The sequence below is a fragment of the Motacilla alba genome, chromosome 3 (genome assembly GCF_015832195.1).
Source record: "Motacilla alba alba isolate MOTALB_02 chromosome 3, Motacilla_alba_V1.0_pri, whole genome shotgun sequence".
Lineage (NCBI taxonomy): Eukaryota > Metazoa > Chordata > Aves > Passeriformes > Motacillidae > Motacilla > Motacilla alba.
In genome coordinates, this window is record NC_052018.1 from 10,512,190 (window position 1) to 10,536,190 (window position 24,001).

At 41.4% G+C, this 24,001-nt stretch overlaps 2 protein-coding genes across 4 annotated transcripts in view; both read left to right on the forward strand.

The window, feature by feature from the left end:
• The window catches only part of LOC119699606 (protein LYRIC-like), a 30,753-nt gene extending 28,074 nt beyond the window's left edge, over positions 1-2,679 (forward strand). For all 3 annotated transcript variants that reach the window (XM_038133335.1, XM_038133336.1, XM_038133337.1), the window contains one exon: positions 472-2,679. In XM_038133335.1, coding sequence (XP_037989263.1) covers positions 472-527 — 56 coding nt within the window. In that variant the 3' untranslated portion in view covers positions 528-2,679. The remainder of the gene's footprint in view (positions 1-471) is intronic.
• A 7,642-nt stretch (positions 2,680-10,321) lies between these two features.
• LAPTM4A (lysosomal protein transmembrane 4 alpha) lies at positions 10,322-23,698 on the forward strand. The gene is made up of 7 exons (XM_038133173.1): positions 10,322-10,651; positions 17,218-17,338; positions 19,371-19,447; positions 19,543-19,665; positions 20,838-20,933; positions 22,307-22,405; positions 22,915-23,698. The coding sequence occupies exons 1-7, from the start codon at positions 10,337-10,339 to the stop codon at positions 22,987-22,989; spliced, it is 906 nt and encodes a 301-aa protein (XP_037989101.1). The 5' UTR covers positions 10,322-10,336; the 3' UTR covers positions 22,990-23,698.
• The last annotated feature ends 303 nt before the right edge of the window (positions 23,699-24,001 follow it).

The window sequence follows — 24,001 nt, forward strand, 5'->3', positions numbered from 1 at the left end:
TAAGTGATTGTTTTTGCACTTCTGATGAATTTTCAGAATAATGTGTAATCTAAGAAGTTTCACAAATGCATTTTATGCATTTTTAAGTGAATATGTGAAACACTTCTCCTTTAGCTGCATATTTTAATTCTTTGAGAGGCTCTGTATTACTCAGAGGCTATTCTGACAAATACCTGTTGCTCTTCCTCTCAGAGTTACTGAGCAAAAAAAAAAAGCTATTATTGCATTTAGTGACTGTAATTTTTGCACAGCTCTTCTCAACCTGAAACAGAGGCAAATATGAGTGAGTCACAGCCCACTAAAAACACTGAGTCCTCCCCATGATTTGGAATTACCCTAGAAAGTAGGTAGCCCTTGTAAAACACATCTAAGAACCCTTAAATCCTCTTCATGAGGCAAAAAGCCAGCAGTTCTTAGGGATGCAATTGCATGTGGAAGGTTTCTACATTGTCCCTGTTGTTTGTATGGCAGGTGTACCTGGAAAAAAGGAGAGGAGGAAGAGGAAGAAAATGAAGAAAGAGACTTGAGGGAGTTGTGTAGCTGCCAGAGTGCCAACCTGATGGGGCAGACATGCCAATGAGCTGCAAGGATTCTGCTTTCTGCGATGCCGCTGAGCCCCAGGCAAAGAGAGGCTCCAGGAGACCTCCCAGCGAGAGGAAGAGAAGAGGAGCAGTGAGCCAGAGAGCGTGAGTGTGTGAGAGAGGAGAGAGGGAGCAGGCTGTGCACAGGAGGTGGTTTTGAAACAGAGTGGCTGTTCATTGCAAGCTGCTGCCCTTGATCAAAAGCTGTTGAATGGGGTTTGACTGGTTGCATTAAGTCCTTTCAGTTTTTTGCTGTCACGTTGTTTGTCAACTTGTAGTGTTCTATGCCATTGTAGAAATAGTCGGGCTGTATCTGACTGTGATTGTACTTTGGTCCCATGGAGGATCCACCAGCTAGTCTGGTCTCCTCTGGCATTTTTGCAGAGGTGCTCATCGACAGGCTAGTAATGTACAGAAAGAAGCACTGTTCAGAAGCAAAGGGAGAATAACATGGATCATTCTCCAACCTCCTAACTCTTTTAAATCCTTGGTGGCTGCTATTGTCAGACTTTTGCCTCTTACCTTGCCATGTTTATACTTTTTACCCCACATCCGACTAGTTTGCTCCTCAAGAAACATTTCTAAAGGAGGTTTTTGAGTTGCTTGGAAAGATGGTCTAAACCCATTTTTTCCCCTGGATTTCATGGTGGGCTAAAGTTTAAAGTCTGTATGTCCAAAGCATGTTGCATTTGTACTTATAATAGACTGAGGTAACTTTTAAAAATCATTTTTCTTAATCTGATGTTTGGAAGTTCTTTATCATTTTGTCACTTGAATATTCTAATATAAACTAAATTTGTGAACGAAGTTTTTAAGTCAGTTTAGTATTTATTGAAGGGTGTATATTTCTCCTTGTCAGAGGGCTATAGTATAGAGGAGAATGTGTTACAATAGAGTACTGTGGTTTATAAACAATGCTAAACTGACACCACTAAAAGCAGAAGCCCTTTATCCCCAGAGGAGCTGCAGCTTTGGTGGTAGCTGGGGGGTCTTCTGTAGCTGGCAGACAGTCCTGAGACTGTGCCTGACCCATCCCAGAAGTTCTGCCTCGAAGGATAAGATGATTTTTCTCTAATCTCCATCTGCATTTGACTCTGTGCCTTTGGAGATGGTGGGGGACAGTTACTAATGCATGTTAAATGTGTGCACATTTGTAGGCTTTGGGCTGATGCTGTGAAACTCTTCACTAGGACACTGAATAACCAGGGATGCCCCTGGCTTTACACTGCCACAGCTGCACTCCTGTTTGCATCATGGAGCCAGAGGAGAGCTCTGTGCTTCTGCCATTGCATCCCTGATCCCCAGTCCCAGCTTGTCTAAGCTTTACTTGCAGCTCAACACTTTTCCCTGATGGCCTTCATCTGTTGCATAGCTGTCAGATTAGCTGTACCCTTCAGAGAAGCAATTAACTGCAGCTTGTGTTTAGAGTTTAGCTACTATATGTTGAAGCTACTGTATGTTGAATCACTCTTGTGCTGTGATTTTTGGTGTAGTTAGCTGTACTGTGTGCCCGGAAATTTAGCACAGTAGGGTTGTTTCAGAAGGCAGGGGAGGGGTAATCTTAACTGATGCCACTAAGCAGCCTACTGTCTAGGATCTGCACATCTTGGTGTTTGTGTCTCAGTGTAGGTGAAATATTGGCAGTTCATGAATGGACCAAACAGACCAAAGAGCTTTTATTGGGAAAGTAACAGGTTTGGAATAGATGCATAACAAGAAAATACATGGCCTCGCTGGAGGAACAGGTACAGCAAGTTCAAGGATTTAGAAGATGTGGTAATGAGTATGTGGGTAATGAACAAAGTTCTGCTATCACTGAAGCCAATGGAAAACATTCACTGACCTCACTGGGGCCAGGATGTAGCCCATGGCCTTTGCTTAGCATTGAAGATACTCTCTGTCATCCAAAAAACAAAGAAAGAAAAAAAAGAGATAAAGAGAAGCTCACAAGATTGGTGGACTACATATTTCTTCTGCTTTTTTCTCTATATCTGCTTGTAAATGTTTTGATGTCTTTGTAATTATGCTTTATTTCAACATTTTTCAGTATTTCAAATGCCACTGTTTTTATAATAAAAAATTAAAACTTTTGTCCAAAGCCCAACACTCATGAGGTGTTTTATTTAATTTGTAGGTGTTTAAGAGCATGTGTTTTTTGCTAGAACCATTCAATTTTCAAGCTTTTTTGAAGCACTATAAATTTTTAAGAGATTCCCTTCATCTGAACTCTTCAATGTTTAGGAAATCCTGGTGACATTCCTGTGTTGTTGGGATGAAAGAACAATCCAGACTTATAACACTGACAAGCTGACTGAGGTGCTGATGACAAGCAGCAGCAAATGATATTACTGTTTTTCTGTCAAATTCTTCAGTACTCCCTGACTTCAGTGGTGTCTGAGGCCTGCATTTTCCTTCTGGCTTCACTGTTTCACCCCTAGGAAGCCATCACAGTAATACAGAGATGGGCTCAATAGTTTACAGCAGCACATTATTTAATAGCACACTCTTGTGTAGGCAAAAAAGAATACACTTCTACAACTAAATATTCTTAATCATAGGCTTTCCTAAATAATTGAAAAGCACCTTTCAGGGTCAATTAGGTGGCAATGTACAGCATGCTTGTGTGATTAATCTCTTTTGTCAGCAGTTAGGAAAGGGTATGTTGGTTGTTGCTTGTTTGATATGGCTGTGGCAGTGCCTGGAGCCTTCCTGTACCATGTCCTCCAGCAGTGCTGCTGCACAGGCTCCCAGGGAGCAGAAGTGTTCTTCAGTGAGAGAACTGAATTTACAAAAAACAACCACATCAGAACACAAAGCTCTAAGCAACTCTGTCAATCTCCATTCTTTCACTTCCCAGTTGTCAGAGGCTGAAAAATCATCACACAACTTAATAAATGGTCTCTGCAGATGCTTTGAAAATCAGACTGAGTTCCTTAAGAAACTCCCCTTCATCACCACGTGTTCAGGTGAATCTCTGTTTCTGTGCTTTTAGGACAGAGGCTGTGAGATCATCAGCCTGCTCTGCTGCTTCTGGCTTCGGGAGGGTTAAATGGGTGTGCTGGATGTGCGCATTTTCCCAGTCTCTGATCTTTGCTAGCTGGAGACTATTGAAAATCCTCAGACAGAAGATTCAACATCCCCCCAACATACTGAAGCATTGCTTGAGCTATAACTGAATGTTATTCCTTAGGAGAGTAAATCGAGAGTAGTTCTCTCTGGTCATTTAATAACCCAGTGTAGTCTAATTGCCAGTTCATGGGCCAGGTCCAGCTGGCACCCCCTGTCTTTTCCCTAAGCAATGTATTAGCTGCTTGAGGGGCACTTGCCTTAGGAACAGCCAAAAGCTCTCCACATGCCTGCAAATGGCTCAGCGGCTGGAAATCAAGCCTCTGGAGCAGCCACAGTGTGGGAGGTTGGATGAAGTGTGGCTGGCAAACATCTATGATCTCGTTAGGGGCAAGCAATTAATTGTTACAGCAGCAGCTGTAAATGACGAAATAGACAGCTTTAAGTTTCCACTTTCTCTTAAACTCAGTCTGCTCTATTTTTCTAACGCTGCTCTTTCTTGTGCGCAGCTCTTGAAGGTGGAAGATTGGCTATATCCCTAATAAAGAGCCATATCCAGCTGTGATGAATCCATAGGCATTAAGAGGTGGCTGATTATGTAACTGACAAGCTCCTGACCTACAAAGTTGTGTTTACTTGCAGGCAGACAGCAGGATGCAGATGTAGAGGCTGAAGCTTCACACTCAAACCATGGTGTAACACTGCCAGGGTAAAGACAGGCAACCATAGAGAGGAATTTGGCCTGCTGTTCCATAATTATCCATAACTGTAATTGTCTATAATTATCAAGGTCCCACCCAATGTGGAGATCAGTGGCACAGCCAATGTGTGCACAAGCTGACTAGCAGGTAGACATGCTAATTGTCTGGCAGGAAATAATTTCTTTACTATGCTTACATACACGGGCCTACTCTGTAGTGTTGAGTATTTTCTAAGGGTAGCTGGATGTCATGAGAGAGGGTTTTTAAGTCATGGGCCATAAAATCAGATATAAGAAACCTTGTCCTTCTTTGATTGCACTGAACGAGACCCAGGGATCTTTTCAAGGTAAAATGAACTTTCTAGCATGTGCCATCCCAGACATTCAGCCCGGCAGGTGTTCCTGCAAAGGAAAGATCCTCCCGTACTGACTGAACAGACACTGTAATGCATTGATCTCAGAAAGAACTCTGTGTCTTCTGGGGAAAAGGCCACTGTAAGAGTAATTGACTCCTGTGTCATCCCACCAAGAGAATATCAGAAATTTGGCTAACACTCTTTTCTATCAAACTTTGATTCTCTTTGTACACACGATTTTCCTTTGGTGGTGGTTCTGTGTGGCACGCATTGCAGGGACTCACGAAAACGGCTTTATCGAGCTCTTCTGGCAGCAAGAGTCTCCTGCCACAGTGCTCCTCCTGGACACCTGCTGGTGTCCCAGCTGCAAACCCAGTCAAGGAGCACACGTGTAAAGAAATCACAGCCATTAGAAGGTGACTGCCTGCTTCCCTGAGGAGGCAGTGTCCAAGCACTCAGGCTCCTCCTGCTCACCCTGCCAAGATTCATGGAGAGACAAGTCCGGGCTGAGGCTGGAAGGGGGAGGGTGCCAGTGAGTACAGGAGATTTTCCATTTCCAGTGTTCACTGTTGCTCATGTGAAAACACTGAGATATCTGAAATTGCAAGTACCATTTTAGATCATGTTATTTTTAGACATTTTCATAGTTCCTCAACTGTGTGGAGACTGCTATAAATGAACCATAGCTCTTTTAGTTTAGCAGATTTTGATTCTCTAAATGAAGACAAGAATTTTTATTCAGTGTTTGAGATTTAGAAAATCTAAGCATACAGTGAGTAACCCAGACACAGTCCTGGGTTTAGAGAAACTTTATATCATGCTGTCATATTTTAGCTTATTTTCCAACCCTGACTTTCTGACCCATCTGTTATGAGTTTAAAAGGTTTGGAACTGAGTTAAACTGACTCATACTGGTAAAAGATAATTCATATTGTTAACAGCAACCAACTAGAACAAATAGTACAGAAGCTTGGAACATTACATTAGGAATCCCAAAATGAAGCTGATTAATTTGGTAAACAAGAGTAAAATTCAATAATCACAAAACTCATTGTGATACATTATTATTACCTTCTAACCCTTTTTACAAGAAACCACTGATTCTCAAATTAGGTTGTTTTCCTACAAAATTCATCTTGAAGAAAAAGGATGGTAAAATTTGTTAATGCTGACTTCAGGATATCTGATTTTGCGGTATGAGTCACCAACAGGAAAGCTTCCCCCTGACTAATTTATATGAGGGTTTTTTTCCTCTCATTGATATGTTAATGCATTGCTTTTACTCTAGTACATTCTTCTCTTTTTTAAGGAAGCAAAAAGTCAATCCATACTTTCAGCCTGGGTATTTTTCACACCTTCTGCACCAGTTCTATAGATTTTTCTAAATTCTGCTAAGGGGATACAGTACTATATAATGCAGTTTCTATGTGCAGATATTACTTTCTCTATGATGTTGAAAAATATTGGATTTTTTAATCTAAAAATGTTTGTTCAGCATGGAAAATAACTGAATCTGAGAATCTGAGGAGCTAACTGACCATTTCTCCCTTTTTTTTTCTTTTTTTTTTTAGTTTTAGAATGAAGAGTAGCAGGCACATACATAAAGTTATAGGAAAAAAAAAATTAAATAGCAGTAGTTTGTTCCTGCCCTCATACTCAAGTGCCTTCCATTTGGGATGGAGGAGCTCCAACATGTCCTGCACTGCACCTTTTATCTCCTGTTTCCTGGCAAAGAAGCCAATGGACAAGATGTTCCCAGAACTTTGATTGACCTGTAGTAGTGTTGGTCAGCTCAGTTCATCTCACTGTGCCTCCGTTTCTCAACCCCCATCAGAACAATATTTTCACTATGAAGCGATATGAACTCTGCCTGAGGTTACATCTGATTATCAGTTCAGAGTCTGCAGGTCTCCATTCACACAACACAGCAAATGCTGAAGCAGAACTACACCTTATTCTTCAAAATACTGCCATCCTGGCTATAGTTCAGTGTGTGGTTACAACATTAAACCACCATCTTCTAGCCAAGGATAGACAGAAGAACAGCACAAAAGAGAGAAACTATGGTATTACAAAAATTAGCAGAAAACAGTCTTAGTGCTGCATTGTTTTGACATCTTGCAAGTGTAGGGCTTTAAATTTTTGAAGTTGTTGAAGAAGTTGAAGCCTGGTCTCTCATTTACCTGATCCTAGCTGCTTTGCTGTCACCTTATTAAAATCTGATTATCCAAAACTAATTTGTGTTTGGTAAAACATTGTCAGGCTCTCTCAAGACAGAAGTGCAAATCTCCCGTCTAGACACGGGTTTTGAAAGCCCGACTAGTTTGGCTAATGAGGAACACCTCGATATCAAACCCTCCCTACCTGCCGAGAGGGAAGGAGTTAAAATGTCATGCTGGTAAAGGAATCCCAATCATTCTTTTGCAGCTGCTTCTGACTTGCAGATCTGTGCACGGCTTCCTGCTCTTACTGCTGTGGATGCTTTGGTCCTGCATGCCATGGTCTGCTTGTGAGGAAGTTTTAGCACTAGTACTCGCTGACTCTCTGAGATTTTGCTCGGCCTGTCATGACTGTAAGCTGAGCCCAGAGTTTTTAACGTATTTAGCCTCAGAAATCCTCTTTGAACTAGCAAAAAGGAGAAAATTAAGGCTGAGCGAGAAGGAAGTCTCTTGCCTGAGGTCATCTGGGCTGCTTGCGGCATGGAAGAACTGGAATCTTTCACAGAGGGTAGGACAGAAATCATTAACCTATTACCTCTTCCTTTAAGTACAAGAAACAATGCAATCATTCTCAAAATACTCTTTAAATCTTTCTTTTCCTTTTTTTTTAATTTTTTTTTTGGAGGAGAAAGTGGAGAGATTTTTTTATGCAAATTCAGTAGTTCCATATCAGCCTATCCTGCTGTGGAAAGCTTCTTTGTGATGTTAAATGAGATTCACATTATTCTTCCCAGTATCTTTGTTGCCGAGTATAACAAGCAGCGTTTGCAGAGTATAACAAGCAGTGAAGCTCAAGGGAATTGCATCAATTTTTATTCTGAGTCTGGCTGACAAAGATATGAACATTTAATTAAGATTTCTTTCATCTCATGAAAATAGCCCTGACAATCTGAGCCTGGCGAGAGCTTGATCTCAGCAAAGGCAGTGTCCAACTGCAAGCTGTTAGCTGGAACACTTGCCCTCACAAATCACTTGAACTGGGAGTGGGATCTGAAGGTTGCCAAGTGGATGTCCAAACTTTGAGAGAGGGGCTCCTGCTTTAATTTCTGACTCATTCTGCTTCACACAGGGACAGACCAACAGGAAGGAGAATCTCTCAGCTCCGCAGAACAATGTAATCAATTCAGGCATACATGCAGCAGGATATAGTTGGCTTAGGCTTCCCAAAGTGCCATCTGTGAGACAACCGATTTTTTAAATGACCGATTACAACAAAATGCACATTCTTTTTTTCTATTTTTTTACATGGACATGTGTATATTGATTAAAAATAGTTCCTTCTTGCTACATTAAATCAGAGTGTTGATAATTAGGCATCTGTGCACAGGGCTGAGAACATCACAGCACTAAAGAAACAAACAATAGTTTGTAAGAGGATCATTACAGCCATCTTAGCAGCACTTACAACATGTTTATTCAAAAATGAAATATGCCCTAAGGAAGAAAAACACCAACTATGGAACTCTGGGGATTTAAAATAAAAAAGGTCACTTTTAAAGCCCTTAAGTAAATAATTTCAAACAACTCAGCAACAACTCACATTAAAAACAGACTAAGCAGCTAAAGCAATAAAACGTGTTAATTGTACAATCTGGAATGTATCAAAAGGACAACCTCTGTCACCCCCATTACCTTCTCATTGTTCAAAGTGAAAAAACTCAACACTGATGTACATCTTGGTGTATATAGGCACAGCAAATATTTACGGTTCTGTGTCTCAGACTGTGCACTGCCAGGAAGGAAATACTTGCAGCTGCAAGTAGAACGTTAAAATAAACTGTGTGCATTTCTGCATCAACAGCTCGGGTCTCCAGAAACCGCGGGGTCAGGGGAAGTTTACAGGTCCTGCTCCATGTGGGAACAGGAGACTGCGTGTCTAAGTGGTGGTGAAACTTATCACATACACAAACGAAGATTTGGATTCACACGCGTTATTTCTAATTAACGTATTAAAAAGCGCAGCACCCGCTGCAGGTTTCGGTGGAACTAATGAAACATTTCCATCACCCACTCACCAACAGGAGCTTGAGTAGGGCTTGGAGTCACCAACAAAGTAAAGCAAGTGCATGGACTAAATTTCACCTCTTCTGTTTTCCCTCTGATGGCATATCCTCTTAGCATGTAACACGGTCTTATTATTCTTTAATCCAAGGAATTAACTCAAAAGAACAGCAAAACGGTTCATGTGAACTAAGCCTTCTGCAGCGAAATTCAGCAAAAGCAGGGGGATGGTGGCAGCACCTCAAAGCAGACCTCTTCAGGCTCTGCCCAGGCGTCATGGTTTAAGAACAGTACTTCCCAGTTCAGGACCCCCACTGAGACTTTCCCAAACCACACACTGGTCTCTCTCACTCCCCCTTCCCCTCATCTTTCTTGCTGCACTGGGATGGAGTTGAGAATTAGAGGCACAACAATATACTGGAAACATCAATGAGTTAAGAAACCTGCCCCTCCCCCCCCCAATACCAGTCTGCTCCTCTTCCACGTTTTCTCCATAGGAAGAAACCCCGTTCCCCCGCTCCTGGCAATGACCAATGATGTGAGGTGGGACAGAATAACCTCCACACCCGAGCCATGCTCCCTCCTGGCACCTGCAAAAATTAACACTGCCCCAGCTGGAATCAGGACATCAGGAGACATTACTTACTCATTACTGTATTAGAATTAAGGGCTGCCCATAATCGCAAAATCAATTAAGTTGGAAAAGACCTGTGAGATCATCGAATTCAAACCATGACCTAACACTATGTCAACCAGACCAGGGCACTAAGTGCCAGGTCCAGTCTCTAACCACTTCCAGGAACAGTGATTTCTGTTCCAACGTCTAATCCCCCTTTCAATGAAGAAATTCCTCCTGATGTCCAGAATAAACCTCCCTGCCGCGGCTTGAGGCCATGTCCTCTGAAGCTGGTACCAGCTCCTGGTAAGAGGCAGAAGAGGCCGACCCCCCCCCCCCCTCCCCCCCGGCTACAACCTCCTTTCAGGGAGTTGTACAGAGCGATAAGGTTCTCTCTGAGCTTTCTTTTCTCCAGGCAAAACACCCTCAGCCGTTCCTCCTTCTGCTCCAGCCGCTTCACCAGCTCTGTCGTCCTTCTACGGACAGTCTCTACAACTTCCATGTCCCTCCTGAACTGAGTGGCTCAAAACTAATCCGAGGATTCGATCCGCCCCTCACCCGCGCCAAGTACACGGGAACGTCTCTAGACAACGCAGCTTTCCCCATAGGTTTTTCGCTGCCTTCCCGGCTGCCAAGCTCCAGCTCTTCAAACGCCAGGCGAGCAGGGCAGGGCAGGGCAGGGCAGGACCTTTCCCCTCCAGACCCGCCTGAGGGCCGGCAGCAGAGGCGGGCAAACCCCAACATGGCGGAAAGAGCACCGCCCCCACCTCAGGTGCGGCCCCCGCCGCCGCAGGTGAATGCGGGGCGTCAGCATCAGAGCTGTTATGATTGGACAGCGATGCTGTCAGTCACCTATCACCGCGGCAACACAGGCCCGCCCCACGGCACTCTCTCGGCGGTTGATTGGCCAGTGCGGCGGTGACGCGCGCCGGGGGTTTTACGGCCCTCGGTGTCGGGAACTGCTCGGAGAGGGCGGGTGGTGGGTCCGGCGGTTGGAGCTGCGCGCTGCCGCCATGACGTTCAAGCGGAGTCGCGACCGCTTCTACAGCACCCGGTGCTGCGGCTGCTGCCATGTGCGCACCGGCACCATCATCCTGGGCACCTGGTACATGGTGAGAGGCGGGGGCGGCCGGCGGCTGGAGGGGCGGCGGTGGGGGCCGTGCTCAGCGCGCGTGCGCGGGGTGCTCGGTGGGGCGGGGGAGCGGCGCCCGCGCGGGCGCTCTGAGGGAGCGCGCGCGTCCCGCTCCCGTCCCGCTCCGCTGGCCGGGCACCGTTCCCTGTGCTGGGAAGGGCGGGGGAAACTCCACCGGGGGATTTCCTGGGGTCACCCGGTGGGGCTCGGGTCCCTCTTCTTTCCCGGCTCTCCTTCGGGCTGACGAAGTCCTGCTGTCCTTCGGCAGCCTCCTTGTTGTGTTTGGAAAAAGTGAAGAGAAAGTTCATAGATTTTAATCTGTGTCTCGGAGCGATGTGTTATTCTTCTCTTTCTTGTTTTGGAGGGAGTGAGACTTTAATACAGTAGTGAGCGTGTAAGGGAGGAGACCGGGGGAGAGTGGGATTTGGGGTGTACAATAGGGGAATAAGATGAGGGACCGGTGAGTTTGTGTAACCTCTGAGAGGAAGATGAGTGTCTCTCGCTTTGTGGCAAGGGAAGTTCCTGGTTATTCCATACTCTGTTCCTGAAACAGTGATTGAAAAGCAGTGGAAACAAATTTGGCTCCCAAAACACTTTATTTTTTCTGACCGGCGAGTGCTTTCTCTCCAAGGAAGAGCTGTGGTAGTGCGGATGAAATATCAGAAATGAAGTTCTGAACTAGGGTGAAGTAGAAATGTTAAAACAGTGGCAGTAAGTTAAAGGCCCTAACCTCCCTTGGTTCCCTTAAAGAGGGCCTGAACTCCCCTTTATTGAAGTAATTTCCTCATCTTTCCTTCCCCTTAACCCTCGTGGGCAGTAAAAATGAGAGGATAGTTTGCAAAAGTTGCATCATACCTTTTCTGTTCTCCTGAAGCTGTAATCAAAAGCTGTGTTCTCCTTTGCCCTTCTCCAGATTGTAAGAAACAAACAATGCTGAATTTTGTTTTGATGTGAAACAGCCATGCACAGAAACTGCCTTTAGAGGCATGGGCGTTTGATTTTGGGGAGTTTATGGTTTATTTTCAACAAGTATGGGGAGATCCTTTATTTTTACGCGTCTTGGTCCCTCAGTTGGCAAAAAAATGTACAGGCAAACAAAGTCACTGGAGAGAGAGGACTTGAGGAAAAGGCAGGGTAGGGGTTGGAAATGTAACAAAACTTGAGGGAAGAGGTACCTCTTTCAAAATGAAATGGGACAAAAGTCTTGGTGCTGATTAAGGTCTATTATTAGTTGATTTCTAAGGAAAAGGTCCATTGTAGAATTGAGAATCAAACTTTGGGAAACCCGCAGACTACCCTGTGCTGATGGACGGAGTTCAAGAAATGCTTCTGGTCCCTGAAGTAAAAGCACAACTCGTGAGCGGTCCGGGGGACGGTGATCCCTGCTGCAGAACAAAAGCACCTCGCTGCCTTCCGCACTGCGATTCCTGCCCGCGGGAGTGGCTGTGAACCCAGGAACTTGCTGGGGGCGGGGGACAGGGAGATGTTTCCGTGACCACTGACCTGGTAGCGCTTCCAGTTTCTACCTCTCCTGCTGTGCTTGTGTTTCCTCTTGTTGCCTGGATGCGGCACCTCTTTCTTGTTTCTGAATGGGTGCTGGGGACGGTGGCGGCTGCGGCTCCAGGGGCGGAGTGCGGCTTTGATCTCGTGTAACCGCAGCCACTCGGTCGGTCTGACACAGGGAACAGTAGAGCTGAGTTCAAGGTAGCAGGGGGCGTGCAAAGCGCTTTAGGGGTGTGAGTTTTTATTAAAAACCCCCCTGTGTATCGATCACTTTGTTAAGCTGCGCTGAATATTTTTATCAAGCTCTCAGCTGTCACCTGGGTAAGGGTGAGAACTTCTAAGTCTGGCAACAGCTGTCTGTTTGAGCTGAAAAAGGTTATATATACCATGAAGCTTTAGGTGGTTTTCCCTAATGCTTTAAAATCAGAATTCAACTATAAATTACACTTTTTTTGAAGGTAAAATACAGTTTTGATAGTGAAAGTTAAATTTAATTGCCTTCTGCCAAGCTTTAGAAAATTGTCCAGAACATGTCCGGTTTTTTTAGACATGTTAATTAATGCCCCATTAAAGTGTAGCTCTAACTTAGTCTTTCAGGTTCTTATGAGAAGTATTTCTAAATCAATTAAGTAATCTCTGCTTTTAAGTTACAGTGGGACAAATAGTAATAACTTTATGTGTAGGGTGGTGTTTTTTGCTTTGTGGGTTTGGTGGGGCTTTTTGTTTGTATTTTGTGTATTTTGGTTTTGGTGGGGTTTTTTGAAGGATATACCTTTTTGGAGGGGGAGCGTGTTTAGTTCAAGAATAGTTTTATGTTACTGAAAATCTTGCTATGTACTGTATAAACTGTATTCTCATGCAGTGCAGTCCTGAAGGAATTTGCTATCAAACTTAAAATGGAGTCTCACAGCAATCTACTCCAGATGTTTTAGTAAGATAAGACTTCTGTCTACTTAATACATGTGTTATTCTTACATAACCATTTCTTTAGGCATTTTCCTATTCCTTGCTTATTTGTGTACTTTTAAATCATGCATGTAATTAACTTTGCTCCTCACTAGAACAGTTTTATCACTGACCTTGCTGTGTGCTTCTGCAAGTCCAGAGAGAACCAGGACTACCTTCTAAAATGTCTGCTGCTGGTGCTGTGTGAACAGAGTGTGTCTCGAGCACAGTTCTGTCTGTGTGCTGCTGCTGTTTGTGATCAATAAATAAAAGTGTATTTACCAAAAGACAAGAACATTTCTGGCAGAATTGTACTTGAGCTCTAGGTCTGATAAAGGTTGGTTAGCTCTGCAACACCCACTGGTGTTCTGTGTAGGAAGGAAAAAGAAACCTCCTGTTCCTCTCTCCCTAATTGCAGTCGTGTTGCTTTGAAGTTTGTTTCTTCCTGTAAACTTTCATATTGGGCACTGTGCTTTCCAGAAACCGGAAGCTCTGGCAAAAATGGGATCAGAGTTCAGTAAACAGCATAAAAGCCAATAGTATTGTTTTGGAGGGAGGGGCTGCTGCGTTCTGGCAGCAAACTTCAGGGTTGCAGTCAGTGATGCAATTGCTGCTGGTTAGCAGGAGCATGAGGGGGATCTCTGGAATTGTGTTCACTGAACCAGACTGAGACTAGTTATATTGGCTCATTTCTGTCAGCCTAATACTGGTAGTGCTGGAGGCTCTGAAGTACCCTATTGAAAATTACTCTTCTTCAGTTTTTACTATTTCAGTTTATTAATAAACCAAACCAAATCAGAATCTCCATCTTGTTGGGGTTTTTTTACTTCTTTTTTTCTTTTCTTTTTTACCCCCCTTTGGAAACGTGTCTTGGGAAAAAATACTGGAAAAGTGAAAGGAAAATGAGTAGTAGTGCAAAGCAATTTCCCTCTTTCCCCTCATAAAAGGATATAAGCAAATTATAAGTAGGAGTTCTTGGTTTTGCCCAAGTCACTCTGAGTGCTTGGGGAAAGACTAAACTTCATGTTCGGGCCTCCAGAGAGTTGAAGCACTTACTATGATGAGGCATAAAGCGTACACTGTGGAGGTAAAACTCACTAATTAAAAAGCTAATGCTTCTTAAGAGTTCCACAGTCTTTTGAGTTCTAATCATATGGGGAGTTAATGTTTCTTTTACCAGGGTGTAATAAATAATGACTTTCTACTTGAGAATTTGAATTTCAGCTATTTGAATTTAGATACAAGCTACACCAAACTATTAAACTTAGCTATCCCAGATATGAAAATGTAAAATACACTTCTTAAACTATTACAAAACTAAATTAAGGTTATTTTCATCTTAATGGGATTATTTTTTGAATAAAAACTTGACCATGCATTTTGCAATTTTTTTTGTTACTATTTTTGATTTCTTAGCAAAATAGACGAGAATTGGGCTGCTGAGATTTCTGAGGTGTTACTTTAGGGAGCTGCAGTGCTGTCTTGTCAGGCTTGGGGTTTTTTTTTGAGTTTCTCTTTTTTTTTCTCTTTTTTTTTTTTCTTTTCTTTTTTTTTTCTTTTTCCGAGGGGGAGATGGTGATGGGTTTAATCCTCATATTACCCTGAGGCATACATGAGTTACATTTTTTCTGACTTCTCTATGTAGACATTTGTGAACATACATTTGATTTGCAGTGAGTATATACTTAAAAGCCCTAACAATGTTCTGTGGTCCAAACCATATTCTTGCTGCCTGTTACACTGATTATTTTGAAACTAGCCCTGTGGTCTTGCTGTCATCAAGCTTCTGGGAAAGAATGGAAGTAGTTAAAATAGAGGCTTTGGCTCTGTAGGTCTTGATCACATTTAACATATGAATTTCAATTAATTGCTCAGTGTTGTGATGGATTTGTAAACAGTAGTAGTGGAGTGCTGGAAATCCTGAGGTGTTAATTGGCCGAGGTTTTGGTTTGTTTTTGTTTAGATTTGTTTTGGGTTGTTACTATTTTTATTTGGTCTCATTGATTCTAATAGATTGGATTTTGAATGGCTCTTATTTTCTGTTTTACTTGCATACCATTTCAGGTTGAGAAAATAAATCTTTAATACTTGGAACTACACTCAGTAACTAGTGAAATAACCAAAGACTTCAGCACGCTGAATTAGGACCACAGATAAGATGAAAATAAAAAAGAAAGTGACAGATGGAGAATTACAGTCTCAAAATTCTGAGGCATTCAAGTTCTTCAGTACTTCTGTAGTAATTCAAGAGCTGCTTACTCCTTATCCTGAGGCAGATAGCCTATCATGGCAGTCAAACTCATGACTATGTATAAACAAGAAATGATTTTGCTGTAATTGAACATGTACTTTTGTGCTTTATAAAGTAGAGAGCAATGTTTCAGCTGCCAGAGACCTGAACCTTGACCTAGGCTTTTTGAAACAAGTACAGTGCAGAAAGGTATTTTCCAATATACCCAGTTCAGTCACAGAGAGGAGGAAATAGAAGGGTTGAAAATGCAGAGAGCATTGAGAGCTGAAGGCCAGAGTACAGAAGGATGAAGCAGGTGGGAAACGAAAGTGTTCCATATTTTTGATGAATGGTGAAGCAAAATAAGGTTTGAAAACAAGAGGCAGGTGAGCAACTTGACAGTTTGCCCTGTAAGAAGTATGCTGTGAGAGTGAAAATAAGTGTATTTTGAGGCTAAAGATATTGGTGGTTAAACAGAGTTCTTCACTGCCAGCTGTTTTGGCTACTGTGTTTATATAAAAATGCCTTATAGAAATAGAAGTGGCTCAAAATAGCTGGAAATTCTAGTAAGTATGTGAAATACATGATGAAATGATTGCATTTCTACAAAGTGAAATGTACTACCAACTTTAACTCCACTAAAGGGTTCTTTTGGCAGAAAGTGCAAGCAAGCTTATCACCATTTAACTGTAAACCCCAGGGGAAAAAGAAGGAAAAATGAATAAAAACAGAAGAAAAAAAGTTACAGGAATTGTGAGTCTCAAGATTTTTAAAATATTCAGATTTTTTTTTTTCCTTTCTGAAATCTTCAATAATTGTACATAGACTTGCCACCATCCTGGACTTCTGGAACCATGCCTGTAGAAGAAGAAATACCTGGCAAATATTCTTAAGTTGTGAGAAATGGCAAACCAGGTTTTTGTTGTTTTTTTGGGTTTTTTTTTGAGGCTCATTGGAAGGGATGCTGGTGGTGACAGTACTGAATACTGATTGGAAAATGTCTGCAGCTCAAAAAGACCATCATGAGTATTTTTTGTGTTATACAGCCTTTGGCATGTGTCTCCAGATACTACTAACAGAAACTATATCCCTGTAAACCTTGAATACCTCATAAATGCTGTCAAGGCAATTTTACAGAGGCTTAAGCTGCTCCTAATTCTTTGAGCTCTTACTGAAGACATTTCTGGTGTGTACCAAAGTGGGGCAACAGAAGGAGTCTTAAGTGGCAGCCTGAGGGAGGAGAAAGACTGCTAAGCACACAGCGTGAATGCGTACACACTGTGAGGGTTGATCTTCATGTGAAACTTTCTAACTTCCCCTGTGGTTGTGTAGACCTTTCTGATAAGGACTGGTGAGGTTTTAATAAGTGATCTGGGAAGCAGAGGAAGATCTTTCTAGCTTATTAAAGCTGAAATGTGGCAGAAACCAGTAATTTATTTGTATGTTAAATTTGTTGTAGAAAGCAGAAATCCTTTCAAAATATTCCTCATTCTGTACCTTTATCTTCCTGACCTTTTTTAGCTGTTTTCCTGTTTTTCAGTTCACAAATCTGTACATTCATCAAGCAGCATCAGCTTAATTATGTTATTTGAATGCCTAGGAATCTTACGATCCCCTCAATTTGCAAAGTTATTCAGTGGTGATTCATTGAACCTAGCAAGTGCTCCACACACTTTGGGTTGTTTTAGTAGTCATTTAACTAAATCAGCTTTAAATTTAACTGTAAGTTGGACTAATTTTTTTTTCTTCCACATACAGGCAAAGGGAAGAGTTTATTTTTAACTGAAATAAAGGATTATAAGGGGTCATTAAAAACATCTTAGCTGTTGCAAAGTAATTAACCTCGAGGTAACTGTGATCTCTCTCAGGTGGTGAACTTGCTGATGGGCATCTTGTTGACAGTAGAAGTGACTCATCCAAATATGGTGCCAACTGTTGATATCCAGTATGAAGTCATTGGAAATTACTACGCTTCCGAGAGAATGGCTGGTAGGTCTAGAGCTCTGCTGGCTGATGGGGATATAAAGCATGCAGTACCATAGATTTGTCTTACACGAGGTTGTAATATATGCATACAACTTTTAATAAATATGGTTATCTTGTTTTCTGAATTTCTCTTCAATTATTCTGGGATTGAATTCTTCTACAAGAATAAAAAGAAAACTTTATGGATTGTTATTTTAACTTCATTTTATACCCAAGCATCTTAAGTGATGAGATTTCTTGGCCTTCGAGTGTTGAAGTATGTGGGACATCTCTGCTTCACTTTCTCCATAACATTAATTATCTTTGCTGTCTCGGTAAAACAAGCAGCAGAAAGCAAGTTTAAAGACTTGTCTTCAGAATTTGTGGTCATCTTCATAGATCAGGAAATACCTTAGAGCTCCTGCATATGAATTTACTGAGAAGAAAACCATGATGTCTTTCGAAGAAGAGAGGAACAATTGGGATGCCAAGTACTTGAGTGAAACCAAAATGTTCCTCTTAAGTTTCACCTGCAGAATAAATGAAAGAGAAAGCACCATGAGCAGAATTATGCCCACTTTTCACTCTGAGTGTATGATGTATACAGCTGTAAATAGTGTCAAACTTTTTAACTATTGTATCTGTAAACTTGTGCATATGCTTTGCTTCTCTTGGTTTTAAATGTGCAGAAATGTGTAGAGTGGCACTTGTAATCTACCTCAGTCTGTTGTATTACATTAAAATTTGGGGAGGGTCAGATTCAGCAAAGTTAAATAGTACAGCACTAAACTGGGTTTTGAGCACTTTGGATTAATTGTTCATGACCTGAGTTGAGGATCTGTCAGTTCTGACCTGTGACTGTAACTCACATTTACTACTAATGAAATAAGAGTGGGAGCAAGGACCAAATTCTTCATGAGGCTAGGATACTAAGTAAAATCACAGCAGATGTCTGTAGAACGTCATATGATCTGTAAAGGCTGTTGGTGTACTTGGTAGCCTTAAGCTTATATGAGTGAAAGATGCTTCTGAAGCTGAAGGTGCTTTCTTCACTCTTTAGTGCAAAATCGATCACATGCTTTTGACTTAAAAATTCTTATCCCTTACATTGGGATCTGGGCTAGAGGGTTTTGTGTGTGTGAGGTGTTATTGTACTAGTGTATATTGTGAGTTATAACTCCTCAGAAGACAGCCACACTTGCTGGTGATTGCTGGGACTTCTGTCTGATCAACACCGTGCATTTCAGACACGGGGGGGGGCTCTTCCTTGATGCCATCTGTGTATGTAGATATTAATTGCTGAGTAGAAAGGGTTCTCAGATAATCTTTTTCAAGCAGGGGAACCGCAAAATTTTGGCTTCAATATTGCTAAAACCCATTTATTTACCATGTCTATGGACTCCCAAGCTGGTTTCTTTGTGTTTAAAAAAGAACAAGTATAATCTAACTTGTGGAAAGCAGCTGTGCTTCTGTAATCAGTAGCTGTGATGCACAAGGAGAATCTTTATCATGCAGCTTTCATGAGTGTCCTGGATTGTGCTACAGATTGGTTTCTGTTCGACTGCCTTTTCTTGTAAATAGTGGAATACCTTCCACACAGTGATTTCCTGTTTTCCTTAGTGTTACTGAAGGAGCAGTTCTGCTCCCACTGCCAATGACCAAATTATGTAACCAAACCATTTTCAAGTGTAAAGGTTAATAGTGTGTTAGCTTCACTTAAGATTCTGTCCAGTTGTAGAGTTAATCACTCACATACATACTTTCAGCACTGACATGTATTGCAAATCAGCATCATTATGATGCATTTCTGTCAAGCTTCTAATTGGTGCTCCTGGGCTTTAGTCAGGCTTTTGATTAAGGCCAGAGGAATTTTTCCAAGTAGTTTCCAAGTAGGTTTTCTTGAACCAAATCTTTTTTTGTTAGGAAGGATCTGAATTATTCTGTTCTGCTGCTGGTAGTTGGCACAGATGAGTCAGTTGAGAACAGATCATAGTAATGGACAAAGCTTTGGGTACCTGTTAGACTGATTCTTACTGTTTGTTTTTTTTTAATGCAGAAAATGCCTGTGTTCTGTTTGCTATCTCCCTCCTCATGTTCACAATCAGTGCAATGATGGTGTATGGTGCCATTGCTGTAAGTATATTTATAATCCATGGTTTGAGAGTTGCTACTTGATTTTTTTTTTAAACTAAATAATTTACAGGCTGCTCCTTTTTTCTATTTCTCAGCATCGTGTAGGCTGGCTGATCCCTTTTTTCTGTTACCAACTCTTTGACTTTGTGCTCAGTTGTCTGGTTGCCATCAGCTCTCTAACCTACTTGCCCAGAATCAAGGATTACCTGGATCAGTTGGTAAGTATTCAGCTCAAGTTGATATTTTACATTTGTAATTCAAGTTTGTTTTAATTGGATCAGTGACTGAGCTACACTTCCCTTTGCATAAGAAAAAGGAATTCAGCCTGCAGCAGCCATAGGTGGTTATTATGGACATGGTAGCTTACCAGAGGTGGAAGAGTTAAAGGTGTCCTTGCTCCCTAAAAGGAAAGCCAGGGAGAGTAAGGAAAGAATTGTGATAGGATCTACTGGTTTAAACAGTGTTGGCTACAGTTGGACTTGAAGTGTATTCTTTAACACACTTAACTGGGCCTTTTAAGCAGTGGGGCTCAGTGGCAAATTTGCAGATTGAAAATGAGTTGGCCCTTATTTGGAAGGGAACGGGTGGAGAAGTGTAGGTAAGGACTATAGAAGTGTGTAGCTAAGGATTCCCATACCATTACACATGGAATCTGAGCTTTCCTTTTTACATTCTATGTGTTTCTTCTCAAGTTGCAACAACACTTTGTAAGGAAACTGCAGTGGAGTTCTCACTAACACTGCCTGTGTTTTAACTGCAAGAAGAGTCAATGCATAGAATGTGTTGTCTGCAGGGACCATGAGCTCTGGCTGGCTGGTGTTGTGATTTGTTCAAGTAGATGTTTAAAAGCAAGTCCTTTTTAAAACAGATAAAATCTTCAATTGGTGTTTGAGAGAGGCTTCGTTACTGTAGTCAGGGAAGGAAAAGAGACAGGTTTGGAGAAGTTCTGTTTTGGCACCCCCAAGTTTGGGGGTGACATCTTACACTGCACACCAGTGGGTTACAGTTTGGACTGACATGATGTAATTAACAGTAAGTCATTAAAGAGTTGTAGAGGACCATGAGTACAAATACTGTCCTGCAGCTGTGAAGAAGAATCTTGTGAAGAAGAATCTGCATTGGCGTGAGACTGCTGAAGTGACTAAGGACACAGACTGTACTGTAGTGATCTGTTCATGTGGGACAGAGTCAGGATAAATACTGTGCTTTGTGGGAGGAAAAGGAGGAAACTTGTTAGAAATGGAACTTCTTGTTTCAGGGGAGTAGTTTACACAAGGGTTTGTTTCATTTGGTGTGAGGTTTGGATGTTTTTCTATCATATTTGATTGTGCAGTGTTCATTCTTATCTCTTCCCTTTCTCTCCCTTCCCCCCTGCTTTTTTTTTCCTTAGCCGGATTTTCCTTACAAAGAAGATCTTCTTTCTTTGGACTCCAGCTGTCTCTTGTTTATTGTTCTGGTGTTCTTTGTATTATTTATCATTTTAAAGGTAAGTTAAAACTTAATCATGTGTCTGTTGCAAGAGTTAATAAATATTGAGACAGTGTCAATCTGAGTTAATTCTCAATGCTGAATTCAGAACCCAGCTGCCTTCTTAATGCTGAGGTAAGAACTTCTTTGAGCACAATTGTTGGGATGTTCAGTGCCAGTGTGACTTAAGTCTAATATGTTGTGTACTGGTGTCTTCAGCTAACTTGTGTGTGTGCAGTGGGGTGTGCTTATGCAGCTCTGCCCTTACCGAGTAGGAAGGAGGAATGCAAAAAGACTTTTTGTCTATGTGGAGATAATTTTAATATTTGTAATTAAGCTTGTAGTGAAATAATACTGAATTAATGCATACGAGTTTCTAAACAAAATGTTTAAAATCTCTTACTGTGCCTAACAAACCAGAATGTGAGTTCTGGAAGGAAGGTGATGGAATGAGGAAATGTATAAGTTCACTCTGGACCTGCATCTTCCTCCCTTCTGAAGGGTGATAGTACCAGTTACTTTCTTTCTGAAGATCTAAATAATGAGGCATTCATTTGGGTTATAAAAACTCTTGTGTAGACAAAGCATATTAGAGAAATTAATTTGTAATATACATTGGCCATGATACTGTTCCTTTATTACATTCAGGTTTCATTTAAGAAAAAATGAAATTATGACAAATAATTTTACTGATTTTCTGTACTTTTTCCAGGAGAAATGTTTAACTGGGGAGAGTGAAAGCTTAATACAGTAGATAGCACTTGTGTATTGATTGGGAAATTTGGTACCTTTTGTACAACAGTGCTAACTTGTCAGTGGGATATTTGGAGAGGGTAATGTTACACAAATTAGTAATAAAAATTAATCCTCATCATACCATGATAGTGTTCCTTTCTGCAGCAGTCAGTGTTGACTGGAAGTTCAAGGTTCACTGCTCTACCCTCTCCCTGCTGCCTCAGTTGTGTGTCTGAGCTCTCTGCTTAACACTGGCAGTTAGTTGGAGCAGTAGTGCTCACTGGGGGAGGAGTGGGATTGTACTGTTGGGACTCTCCTCCTCCTGGCAGGTTTGGACTGAGATCCGCAGAAGCATAAGCCAGTAGGGGATTAATTTGATTAGCACTGCTGAGGCAGACAAAGATTAGTTGAATGGATCTGTGAATTCTTTTGCTAAAACCTGTGTGGTGAATCCTCTATGAGTCAGTGTGACAGCAAAGCTAAATGGAGAGCAACATAGGTATGTGGCCAGGTCTGTGAAATAGCAGCCATTCCTCAGATAAGTGTGGTCTAAGTTGGTTTATGCTCCTTTCTATCATAGGAATGTCATCCAGCATCTAATATCTGAATCAACCAATGCTTATGAGATGTATAAAAGAAAAATCTCTCTTCTTTCAGGCATATCTAATTAACTGTGTATGGAACTGCTATAAATACATCATCAGCAGAAATTTGCCAGAGATTGCTGTGTACCCTGCTTTTGAAGCTCCTCCACAGGTAAAATCTCTTTTTAAGATAAAAGGAAGCAGTATCATTAATTTTGAAGTAGAAAATCACCACATCCATGTATGTTTCCAAGCCTTGTCCAGCTTTCTGAAGAAAGACTGGAAAGATAGAAAATTTTAAAGTAGCTAGTTTTGTGGTGGGTTATTTCTTAGTTAAATTTTGAGTGCCTAAAAGGAGGGTCTTTGTTTTTCTTGTGGTAGAAGGAAGCTTTGATTGTACCAGTCCAAACCTTCCTTGCTGCTTTGCAAAGTCAAGATGCAGTGGGGTGTGGAATGAAGAACCAAGGGTTAGGCTCAGCAGAGCAGTAAACTGCTCCTGCACCTTCTTTCACTTCCTCATTTGCTTACTAGGAACAGCAGTAAATTCTTAAAATAACTTTGCCTGCAACAGAGGATTAAGTTGCTGATGGGCCATGTATGCTTTTGTTCTCTTCTTTTTTTTCTTTTTTTTTTCCATTTGAAATCTCTTGCATTAATCACTTCAAAATGTCTTCTCCTTAGTATGTTCTGCCAACCTATGAAATGGCAGTGAAGATGCCTGAGAAGGAACCTCCACCTCCCTACATACCTGCCTGAAGCAATTTTTATGTTCATTAACATCTGTACCAGCTTCCTGGGGGTTTTGTCTTTTAATCTTGCAAAACTGCTTAAGTAATAGAAATATTCAGGGCTTTAGGAGCAAACTGTTCTGTTTAAAATATGTTTGATATGAACTTACTAAGCAACACACATCTGAGAGTGATTTCATTTGCTTTAATTTTTGTTCTCCCTAATGCTCTTAAACATTTTATTGCCTTAGGGCCTTACACCTGCAAGAACTTATGCATGTGACTAACTTCTGGCTTTTAATAATACCAATTGAGCCACTCTGATTGAAGTTAGCTGTGATTATAAGTGTCTGCAGGATTATGCCCTTAATTTATATTAATTTTTTGTAAAGTAGTTCATAAAGACAATCTGATAGTGCAGCAAAATGACAGTTTGCCTTTATCCATTTTTTTTGGAAGGGGAAGGGTTTGAATGTGGTATATATGTGACTTTTTTACTTTGCACTTTTCTCATATGTTATCTTACCTGTTATTGTGGTTTTTTTTTTGGTTATCATTTGTCTTGAAACAGTATTTTTGAGGAACAAGTGAGGGTGGCACAGGAGTTCTATTACAACGAGCTGGGAATGCAAGAAAAATAAATAGAAATGTGGAAGATGGTTGCATGCTTCTAATCTTCTATGTATTTTCCTCTTTGTGATAAATGATACTTAAATAAATCTTTTACAAAATGTTTACCAGTAGTGTTGGTTGATCTTTTTGGTGGCTTTTTTGTTTAAGTGCTTCAGTGTGCTGCAGACAGTCCAGCATACGGAGTTGCAGGTTTAGTGGTTGATGCATGCTTCAGTAGAAGTCCTTATGTGGCTGGAGAACATGGATTCTCTCCAACACACAGTCCTGTGTTAAAGCCTTTGCAGTTCAAGTACTTGGGTGACTTCCCCTTGTCTGGTTAGTACTTACCCATGAGCTGGGAAAAGGGAATTGTACTGGAGGCTTTGAGCCCTTGGGGAAATCTGATGTCTGGTCAGCTCAGGCATTAA

Bases quoted from the DNA above. Each gene is read 5' to 3' on its own strand.
- LAPTM4A (XM_038133173.1), top strand. From the start codon at position 10,337: ATGCGGGGCGTCAGCATCAGAGCTGTTATGATTGGACAGCGATGCTGT. The intron at 10,652-17,217 runs GTGAGAGGCGGG...GATCTCTCTCAG, and splicing joins TCCTGGGCACCTGGTACATG to GTGGTGAACTTGCTGATGGG. The intron at 17,339-19,370 runs GTAGGTCTAGAG...TTTTTAATGCAG, and splicing joins CGCTTCCGAGAGAATGGCTG to AAAATGCCTGTGTTCTGTTT.